The sequence below is a fragment of the Carlito syrichta genome, unplaced genomic scaffold (genome assembly GCF_000164805.1).
Source record: "Carlito syrichta isolate Samal-C Ts95f unplaced genomic scaffold, Tarsius_syrichta-2.0.1 Scaffold307953, whole genome shotgun sequence".
Classification (NCBI taxonomy): Eukaryota; Metazoa; Chordata; class Mammalia; order Primates; family Tarsiidae; genus Carlito; species Carlito syrichta.
Genome location: NW_007252049.1, coordinates 226070 through 237731, shown reverse-complemented (window position 1 = coordinate 237731; position 11662 = coordinate 226070). Strand labels below are relative to the sequence as shown.

Below are 11662 nucleotides of genomic sequence, written 5' to 3'. Positions count from 1 at the left end.
TGAGTTGCTCATCTACCCTGGGGACTGTGAGAGCAGCTCACATTTTTGGGGGTTCTTAGGCACCAGCGACTGCACTTCACGCTTCACAGGCAAGCTCTCACTCACTCTTCACAGCATCCCTGAGCGGCACATACTATCGTTAGTCCCATTTGACAGGCAAGGAATCAGAGGCACAGCAAGGTAGAGTAACTTGCCTAAAGTCACACACTAGTAAGTGGGACAGCTGGGCATCTAACCTACTGGCGATAGACAGGCATGGGTTTGTACTTCTGATGGAACACATGCCAGGGTGGGTAGGTCCTGTCTCTGAACAGTCCCATGGTATTCGCCACAGCCATCAAAGAAGGCAGAGCAGGGGACTCAGGGCGGTCACTGTTTCCATCCTAGTTCTGCCATTCTTACCTGTGTGACTCTGAGCAAGTGTCTTGCCCTTTATGACTTCCCTTATTCAAGTGATAATGAGGTCCTGGACTTATTGCTATTGAGGCATCTGCAAGCTCTGAAAGTGTTCCTGCCCCCCTAGGGAGCCTATGGTTGCAAGCGCCCAAGGGTTCCCCTCCTTGCTTCTGTGTGCTGATGGTCCTCCCCCCTCATTGCTTGATCAGCTCCCCGCTCTCCACAGAAGGGGCCAGCTCCCCAACAGAGCCTGGGCCTGCTCGGGGGTTGGGGAGGGTATATGTCCTCAGCCAGCCTCTCAACCTGAAGTCCATCTGGGGACTCTGGGCCCCCTTTTCTCATGCCTTCTGAGACTTCCTCTCTAAGAAGCCCCTTAAAGTCTTCTTTTGGTGGGGAGAAAATTTCTCCTAAGTCAGCTCTGATGTGGACATCAAGCACAAAGCTTACATCGACTCAGGGATGCATGCAGTCTAGGCTTGTTTTCTGATTGTTCCTGTCTGAAGGGGATGCACTAAGTCTGAAGGGCCACTTGTGGTGCATTAGAGGGTGACCCCCGGGATGACATCAGAGGAACCACATTGGAGATCTGGGCGAACACCTTCTTTGCATCGATATCCCCTTCGACCATGTGGGGGTGGATGTCCACGGTCAGTCCTGCGTCCTTGCATAGCTTGAGCAAGGTCCGAATATTGTTCTTGGACAGCCTCAGGTATCTGCGTGAGAGAAGGCCAAGGTCAGCCGGAGGCGGAGCCACGATAGCTTCTGACTTTACTGAAGAGAGTTTAGATTTGAACAGCATTAAGTGTGGGTTCTCTGCAAGGGACTGGCTGACAGAGACCTTATAAGACAGTGGTGGTGGGAGTTTATACTGGTACAACTCCTCTGGCACTCTGGAAATCAGTTCTCTCCAAAGGAAAAAACATTCATTATATGGGTTTAGTGACTCCACTTAGGTTCTCAACTTATCTCAAGAAGAGAAGTCAGTGGAAAGAAAAGCTACATGGATAAAAGATATCCGATTTGGGGTCATCAACAACAAATGAGTAATTTCATTCACAGAGGAATGGTTAGGCAGAGAATGGAAAAATCCCATTTCAAAGACTCTTAACTAAAATGCCATAATTACATGGCATTAGGAGGAAGAAGGTGCACCATGGCTGTGACAATATGCCACGTGGGGCAGAAAAACAGAATGTGAATTGTCATGTGTCTCATCACTGTCACATGAGCACACTCTGAGAGGTGCCAACAGCTGGGAAAATACAGGACAGTGGAAATAACAGCTAAGCAAAGTTGTAGGAATGGAGGTGAGTATTTTCTTTTAATCATAATATCCAAACAATCACAAAATCAGGCCATTGATTTAAAATATTAACCTCATCATTTTGATGGATACTGAAGAATGGGACTGATCCCATTTGTATTGTGTGGTCCGGAGTACCTCTGCCATTCTGTCCAGAGAGCTCCTATTCCACCATGAACCCAGACCCAGGCCCTAGCTTTAATACAGGGAGTGGCCCCTACTCAGGTCACCAGCGGCTGGCTACTTTGCTATGGATGATGGGCGAGGAGATGCGTATTGATGTTGCCTGGTTTTCTGCCTGTTGGAACGGCCACCCTTCTCCTTCTGGATCTTCCCAGAGCCTACCTGCTCTTATGGCCAACTCAGACCCCATCACCACTTCTCACACCTAGACTACCTTTCCTCTGATGACTCCAGCTGCAGTTCATGCCTTCCTCCCTGAAAACCAGCCCAGCCTCCGAGGATATGTCCCCTGGGCACTCATCATGATCCCATCCTGAACAGTTTCATCCTGTTCTTGGATGTGTTTCAAGTGGCTTCATATGCCATTTTTCCATATATGATTTCCCCTTCCAGTCCAAATCCCCCCCCACCCCTGTGGAGCCCAGGTAGGCTGTCTGTTGGCCAGACTACCCTGCCAATCTGAAAGCCATAGACAAAGTCATCCAGTCACTGAACGAGCCAGTCAGTGCTGTTAGTCAGGGTCTCCGCCTGTTTGTTTTAAGCCAGTTAACCATTCTACCCTCCATCCCTCAGCCAATCGATGAGCAGAGCAAGACTTTGCAAGGGGCCATTGGCTTGCCAGGCATTTGAGGCCTTTTAAACCTATAGATGAGTTTACTGCTATCAGATTTACAAGGATGACCATGGCTACATTATTCTGTTTTTTCTATTTCTCTGCTGAAGTTTCTGAACTTTGTTAGTTACATCTCTCCAGTAAAGGATAACACTGGACTAGGAAGGGGGATACTTGGATTTTGTGGGGGCGTGGGGGGGAACCAGGCTGTTTGGTGTTGCAGAAAACCAGCAGGTCCTCATAAATAGTAGAGAGTGGGTAAGAAGGGTGATGCGTTGGTAAAAGCAGTAGATATTAAATATCAATATCACTCTGTGTTTAGATCTTTTTGAGGTCTGAAACTCCAAACACACAGAAGGCAGCCACTGAGGATGATGGCCACCGTCCCCAGCAACTTACTACCATTATGCAAGGGATTTTAGGGGAATTTCCTTTTTAAAAAAGGCCACAGACAACTCATTCTTTCAGTTTTGAATAATACATGTGGTTTCCATTGTGAAGAAAATGGAAATATTGGAAGGATAGTCCAAAGGTGTCATGTCAAAATGGCAGGACCAAAATGACATGCCATACAGGGGATGGTCCTCTGGTGGGTGGGCTGCTGGAAACCCAATGACTTCGGCCCCAGAGCAGTCCCTTGAGACTAAAGAACAGAGCTCAGCCACACTGAGCCTGCTCCTGATCTTAGACTTAGCCTACCTCCCAGCCCAAGATGCAGTGTTCCAGGCCTTTTCTCCAGGACAACCCCCATCCCTGCCAATACTCCTTACACCCCTGGGGCTGCTCACCGGCAGCTTAGCACCTCCTCTGGCCTCAGCATTTTCATGGTTTCAGTCTTGGACTCGGGGGTTTTCTCCATGAGGCTCTTTAGCTTGCGTTCATAAGCGGTGTCAGCTGTCTTACCGGACCAGTCCCTTAAGAGGGCCGTCCTCTTGTTAAAGACATTCTCCTGCTGGTTGGGATCTAAGACAGTGCTTTGTCGACGGTATGGGTTGGGCCGCAGAGTGGACTCCAGGGCGATGACATCCTTGATATCTAAGTCTGAAATTGGACAGATGTTATCAAGGTGTTAGAGTTTGAGAGAGATGGGGGACAGGGTGGACAGGAAGGGAATGAGGGCCGCAGGAGTGCACCGGCTTCAGATACACCTGTTAGGAGCCAAGAGGCTTTTCCAAGGCTTCTGCAGGATTCTCCTTCTCAGCATTGGCTTAGTTCTGATTTGTCCTTCTTTCTTCCTGGCCTCCCAACCCCCTCCCCTTTTCTCCTCCCCTCTTCTGCTTCTTTCACTCTTTCTTTCCTCCCCAGAGGGAGTTCTCCTAATGTAAATGAGTTATCCTAAAATAAATGAGGCCAGGAAGGCATTGGAGGAGGAAAGCTCTGAGCTGGGTTTTAAAGGACAAATGCTTCACCAGTTAGAAAAGGAAGGAAAAGATTGTAGGCAGAGGAACAGAATGTGCAAAGGCATGAATACAAGACATGAAATGGTGAGTGACTAATGTGACCCAAATATGGGACTTGTACTGAATAAAGTATTGTTGGACTAGAGCTTGGGGACCTTAATTTTTTGTTCTTGCTCAATTTCCTTCTAGGTATTTTACACATTTTTATTTAGGGGAATAGAATATTCTCTTCTCATTTCCATATCTAACTGGTATGACTAATATATAGACAGGTCTATTATTTTTTTAAAACCACATTTATCTAGTATACCAATAACCATAGCAAATTTTACTCCTCTTTAGAATTTTGTGAATTTTGCAGAAATGCAATCATATAAGGGAAGATGAAAGTATCTTCCTTCCAATATACATCAAAATTAGATATTCTTCTTGACATATTGCATTTGATAGACCCTCTAAAATAATGCAGTAATGAAGATAGTGGTTATGCCCATTGTGTTCCTGATTTTAATCAAAATGATTTTGGTATTGCATCATTTAGAATAATATTTGCTACTGTTTTTGGTATGTGTTTTAGAATATTTTAGCAGTTTTATTCCCAGTATACATAGAATTTTATTGGTGATAACTGCTTGATTTTATTTGTTGCTTTTTTTGTCATCTACTGAGATAATCACAAGGCTTTTCCTTTAATTTGTTAATGTAATAAATTCTGTTGTTAGATGTCCTGATATTGAACCACTTCTCACTTGCTGCAATAAATCTCATTTGTTAATTTCAGACATATATTTGATATATTTTCATACATTGAATGTATTTACTAAATTTTAAAAAGATTTTCCCATCTATATTATTGTGAAACTGGCTTAATTTTTGATATAATATTTAATATTATAATATTACTATTATGAGCTGGGCATGGTGGGTCATACCAATAATCCCAGTACTTTGGGAGGCTGAGGCAGGAGAATCACTTGAGCGCAGGAGTTTGAGACCTGCCTAGGCAACATAGCAAGACTTGTCTCTATAAAATTAAAAAAAAAAAAGACGGTGTGGTGGTGTGTGCTGGTGAATCCAGCTACTTGGAAGGATTGCCTGAGCTCAGGAGGTTGAGGTTGCAGTAAGCAGTGATCCCATCATTATATTCTAAACTGGACGACAGTGATACCTAGACTAAAAAAAAAATTAGAATCTTGTATGAAACCTTTTGTCCTAGTGCCTTTTTTTAGTGGAAAAATGTTAATTGTTTTTCACACTTCACTCTAGAAATTGCTCTATTCAACTTTTCTGCTCTTTATTGTATCATTTCTAATAATCTATAATATGATAGGAAATTATTTCAAATATGCTGTTTAGAGACAGAGTATTCTATTACAATACTTTAATTTCTTATCTTTGCTTATGTATCCTTTTCTCATATAACATCCTGCATATTTTACTTGTCTTTTAAACAAGGCTTGTGATAACTTCATATTATTTATTACTCGCTTTTAAAAATGCTATCTTTAGATTTATTCTTTTAACTACTTTTGTCTTGATTTCATTATTCTAAGCCAATATTTAACAAATTAATTCTTTTTCATAGTAATTCTTTTTTCTACTTATTAAATTAATAAAAGTGTTAGTTTTTAAAAAAAATTTTGTTTTAGAAAGATAAGAACCATCACTTTTGCTTTTAGTTTTCACTGTAAATTTTTCTTTGAGTATATATTTTGCCACTATCCTATAGGTTTTAGCATAAAAGAGGTGTATTTTCATTAGTTATTTTCTTTGTTACAGAGTAATTTAGGTGTTTGCTTCTTAATTTCCAGTTTTTAAGTTGAAACGTATCTTTTAATTTTATTTTTAATTATTGGCTTAGGATAATGTAAGTAGCTCCCAAATCTTCATTTTTTTGTGAGGGAACATGCTAACCACTACACTACAGAAACCCACTGTCGTATTTTTTTGAATTTAATATTTTCTTTGTGGTGAAGTATTCAGGAGATTTTTTGTAAATATTCTTTGACCAAAGAAAATGTGTGTTTTTATATTCAGATGTAAAGTTATGGTTTGTTAATTGCATTGTTTCATTCTTTTATGCACTTCTTGCTATTGTCTTTATCATCTATCTATTTGGTTCAAAAAGAAGCACATTAAAATTTCCCACTATAATTGTATTTTTAACAGGTTTCCTTGCATTTCTAAATGTCCTTATTTTATCTATTTAGCTAGTGTATTTTTGGGTGCATGTACATTTGTGGTTATTACCCATTCTCTTTAATATTTAAAAAACATCCTTCTTTACCCTACGTGTTTCTTTTAGCCTTAATTCCATCTCATCTGCTGGCATTTCCTTGTTGTTTCTGTGCCTGTTTTTTTTTCAACCTTTCTCTATCTTTGATTTTAAGTGTGTATCTAGATTTCGATTTTTGAATCAATTATTTTCCAATTTGGTGCCTTTGCTCTCTCTAATCCATCCCTGCAGATGGAGGGATACATGGCTAATAAATTCCTGAATATTTTTAGGTCTGCAAATATCACTCAGTCTGACAGTGCTTTGTATATAGATCTCGAGGTGGCAGGTCTTCAGTCTCTAGCTTGTATGAGCCATTCCACTTTCAGGGTGATGCCAATCTGGTTATTTTTCCTTTGTGTCTGTGAGCTTGCAAGCTTTCATTGACACCTTAGGAGTTTTACCAGGATTTGCCTAGGGGAATGAGTCTATACCTACAATTATATAAATGCAAGGACAGTGGTGTAAAGAGAGAGCATGACCTGCCCGAGGTCTCAAAATGAGTCAGTTGTTGAATTAGGACTCTTTATGCCTCGCATTGTGCCCTGGCATGGAGTTGGCCCCACAGGAGAGAGGGTCAGGCAGCCTTAGCAACAGCAGTCCCTGTTTGTGTATGGTGATAGCTGGTGTTTGATCATGAGCTGCACATCCTCTTTGACACAAATGGGGAATCCCTCAGAGAAAAGACCATAGTCTCTCCTGAAACATCTGATCCTCTCCTGTGTCAAGGTGGGTCTCATGGAGGAAAGAATAGCAGCCATATAAAATGTTATGACAATTATACAGATTAACTAACATTTGTTGGGTGACAAGCTCCAGGAGAAATTCAAGGGCTTTCCGGGGGGTGGGGACGCACTATAGACTCACAACCATGTCATATCCATTTAACAAATGAGAATGCTGAGGATCAGGGAGATCAGGGCATATGCTCAAGATGCCATAGCTAATTAGCGGAGAACCCAGATCAAGAATTTAGGTCATCAGCGTCTTTTTCTAGAAGTCTGTCCTGGCTACCTTCTTGGACAAAAGTGCCCCACATTCCTGGGTTTGTGGCTGAAAGGTAGGTTATATTTCCAGTAGGCTGTGTTTATCGTTAGTGTAAAGAAACAGAATTGATTCTTTAATATTGATTTTGCATTATACAACTTTCACTGCCAAGATTGGGGTCAAAGAGTTTTTCCCATGTTTTCTTCGAGAAGTTTTAAGGTTTCAGGTCTTTCATGAAAATCTTTAATCTACTTAGATTCAGTTTCTGTAAGAGGTGTAAAGTCGGGGATCCACTTCCACTCTTTTGCATGTACATGTCGGGTTTTCCAAACTCCATTTATTGAAGATACTATCCTTTCCTCATCATGTCTTCTTGGCACATGGATTTATTTCTGGGTTCTCTATTCTGTTTCATTGGTAAATATGTTTTTTATTCTAATACCAAACTATTTTGACTACTATATCTTTGTACTGTGGTTTGAAATTAAGCAATGTTATACCTCTAGTTTTATTCTTCTTAAAATGGCTTTTGCTATTTAGAGTCTTTTGTGCTTTCACACAAAGTTTATAAATGTTTTTTCTAGTATTGTGAAAAATGCCACTGGAATGCTGATAGACATTGCATTGATTTGGGAAGAATGATATTTGCAATATTAATTATTCCAGTGCGTCAACATGAGATATCTATTTATTTGTGTCTTCTTCAATTTCTTTCATCAGTGGCTTATCATTTTCAGTGTACAGATCTTTCGCTTCCTTGGTTGAGTTTATTCCAAGGTATGCTTGTTTCGATGCTTTCTTCATTTCCTTTTCATATAGCTGATTGTTAGTGCAAAGAAACAGAACTGATGCTTTAATATTGATTTTGTATTATACAACTTTACTGAATTTGCTTATTAGTTCCAACAGATTTTTAGTGGTATCTTCAGGGCAGTCTGTATATAAGAATAAGATAAGACAGCTTTGCTTTTTATTTTCCAGTGTGAATGCCTTTTATTTCCTTCTCTTGCCTAATTGCTCTGGCTAGGACTTCCAATACTAGGTTGAATAGAAGTGGTTAGAGTGGGCTCCCTTGTCTTATTTACCCATCAACAACTCGCCAGTGAACAGGATGTTAACTGTGGGCTTGTTATATATGGGCTGGATCATTCCTTCTATACCCAGTTGGTTCAGAGTGTTTTTCAGGAAAGGATGTTGAGTTCTGTCTAATGCTTTTTCTGCACTGATTTGATGATTGTATGATTTTTATCCTTCGTTCTGTTAAGGTGAGGTATATGAACATATATTTATACACTGATTTGTACGTACTGAACCATTCTTGCATATCAGGGGTAAGTCCCACTTTATTATGGTATATGATACTTTTAATGTGGTATCATATTCAGTTTTCTGGGGTTTTTTTGGAGAATTTTTTCATCTAAGTTCATCAGAGATCTTGGCCTGTAATTTTCTTTTATTTTTTGTAGTACCTTTATCTGGCTTTGGTATCAGTATGATGTATAATGTTAGCCTTGTAAGAGGTTTGGAAGCATTCCCTTCTCTCAATTTTTTTTGGAAGAGTTTGAGAAAGACTGGAATTAATTCTTCTTTAAATGTTTTGAAGAATTTACCAGTAAAGCCTTCAGGTCCTGGACTTTTCTTTGTTGAGAAGTTTTGTAAAAAAAATTATTATTGTTATTACTGATCCAAACTTCTAACTTGTTACTGGTGTGCTCAGATTTTCTATTTCTTAATGACTCAGTCTTGGTAAGTTGTATTTTGTTAAGGAATTTATCTCTGTCTCCCAGGTTATTCATTATTTTGGTGCATAATTCTTCACAGTAGTCTCTTAATGACCTTCTGTACCTCTGTGGCATCAGTGATAATAGCCCTCCTTTCATTTATGTTTTTTCCCTTTTTTGGTTAGGTTAATAAAGGTTTGTTCATTTTGTTTCTCTCTTCAAGAAAGTCCAACTATCAGCTTCATTGATCTTTTCTATTGTTTTTCTAGTTCTATTTCATTTATTTCTGCTCTAACCTTTATTATTTCCTTCCTTTTGCTACTTTTGAGCTATTTTTTCTTTATTTTATTTCTAAATAATTGTTTAGAAATAAGCTATTCTTTATTCTTTTTCTAGTACTTTGAGGTGCAAACTTACGCTGTTTATGTAAAATTTTTAATTTTTATTAATGTAGGCATTTATACATACACATTTGCCTCTTAGAGCTACTTTTGCTGCATCTCAGGAGTTTTAGCATGTTGTGTTTCCCTTTTTATCTTGAGATTTAAAAAGATTTTTCTTTTTGCTATTTTCTTCAAACTATTGTATTTTCAGAAGTGTGCTGTTTCATTTCCACATATTTTTGAATTTTCTAATTTTTCTTTTGTTATTTTTACTTTTGTATCATGGTGGACAGAAAAGATACTTGATCTAATTTAAATCTTCCAGAAGTTATTAAGACTTGCTTTGTAGCCCAATATATAATCTGTCCTGGAGAATATTCCATGTACATTTGAGAAAAATGTGTATTCTGATAGAATGTGTATATATCTGTTAGGCCCATTTGGTCTATAGCGCTGTTCAAATCCACTGTTTCTTTATGAATTTTCTATCTGGATGACCTGGCCATCTTTAAGAGTGCAGTAGTAAAGTTCCCCGCTATTATTATTTTGCTGTTGATTTCCCCTTTCAGTTCTAGTAATATTTGCTTTGCACATTTGGATGCTCTGATGTTGAGTGCATAAATATGCCAATTGCTATGTCTTCTTAGTGAACTGACAGCTTATTATTATAAACTTTTTTTTTTCTCTTGTGACAGTTTCTGACTTAAAGTCTATTTTGTTGAATATAAGTATAACCAGTGCTGCTCTCTTTTGGTTACCATTTACATAAAATATTTTTGCCCTTTCTTTCACTTTTGGCCTGTGTTTGTCTTTAAAGCTAAAGTGAGACTCTCATGGGCAGCGTGAATTGGGTTAGTTTTGTGTGTTTCTTTGTCCATTCAGTCACTTGATTACTTTAAATTGAAGCATTTAATCCATTTATATTTAAAGTTATTATTGATAGGTATGCAAGTATTGTCATTTTGTTCATTGTTTTTTGACTGCTTTGTAGTTCCTTTGTTTATTTCTCTCTTGCTGTCATCTTTCGTGATTTAATGACTTTTTTGTGGTGGTATGCTTTCATTTCTTCCTCTTAATCTTTTGTGTATTTACTACAGTTTTTTTCTTTGTGTTTACCATAAGACTTACATAAAACATGTTATAGTTTCAGCATCCTATTTTAAACCGGTAGCAACTTAAATTTGAATACATTCAAAAATTATTCTTTTGCCCCTCCTTTGAGGTTATTGCTATTACAATTTACATTTTTATACTGTGTAACTATTAATAGATTAGTATAATTACAATTATTTTAGTACATTTGATTTTTAACTTTTATAGAAAAATTAAAAGTGATTTATACATCACCATCACAATATTAAAGAATTCTCAATTTGATTATATATTTCCTTTGCCAGTTACTTTTATACATTTTTATGTTTTATATTGTAAAATTAGTATTCTTTTATTTTTGCTTGAGGCACTCCCTTTAGTATTTCTTGTAAGACAGATCCAGTGGTGATGAAGCCCCTCATTTTTCATTTGTTTGACAAAATCTTTATTACTCTTTCATTTCCAAAATCTTGATTGGGTATAGTATTCTTGGTCGGCAGTTTTTTTTTCTTTCAGTATTTTGAATTTATCATTCCACTTTCTCCAGACCTGCAAGGATTCTGCTAAGAAAAATTCGAATAATCTTATGAAGACTCCCTTGTATGTGACAAACTGCTTTTCTTCTGTTACTTTAAAAAGTCTGTCTTTTGACAATTTAGTTACAATGCATTTTTGTGTTGACCTTTTTGTGTTCAATCTACTTGGGAATATTTGGGCATCATGAATCTGAATGTCCATATCTCTCCCCATTATTTCTTTTGATAGACTTTCTATCCCTTTCTCTCTCTCTCCTACTTCTTGTACTTCTGTAATGCATGTTGTTTCACTTAGTGGAGTTCCATAAGTGTTATGGACTTTCTTTATTCTTTCAAACACTCCTCTGACTAGAAAATTTCAAAATACATGTCTTTGAGTTCATTGATTCTTCTGCTTGACTCTTCTGCTGTTGAAGTGCTTTATTAAATTTTTTAATTCAGACATTGTATTTTTCAGTTCTAGAATTTGTATTTTTTAATGGTTATTTATTTTTTGAACTCTCCTTGTTCAGATATTGCTTTCCTGTTTCATTTAGTTGTTTATGTGTTTTCTCATAGTTCACTGAATTTCTTTGAAAGGATTATTCTGAATTATTTTTCAGTCACTGTGTAGATCTGCATTGCTTTAGGGTCAGTTATTGGAACTTTGTTAATTTTCTTTGGTGATGTCATGAAGAAATTCACTTTATATAAAGATGCAAATAAGTTAGAAAGGCCAATGTGGCAGCCATGAAGGCTGAAAGCAATCAGACATTCTTTTTTTTTTTTTTTTT

The 11662-nt window shown here is 37.9% G+C and overlaps 1 protein-coding gene across 1 annotated transcript in view; it reads right to left on the bottom strand.

Moving 5' to 3' along the window:
• Positions 1–907: 907 nt before the first annotated feature.
• CUNH16orf78 (chromosome unknown C16orf78 homolog) overlaps positions 908–11662 on the bottom strand; it is an 18073-nt gene continuing 7318 nt past the window's right edge. The window contains exons 4-5 of the mRNA XM_008064724.1: positions 3284–3536; positions 908–1109 (exon numbers count right to left, since the gene is read on the bottom strand). Of these exons, the coding sequence (XP_008062915.1) occupies positions 908–1109; positions 3284–3536 (455 nt within the window). The remainder of the gene's footprint in view (positions 1110–3283; positions 3537–11662) is intronic.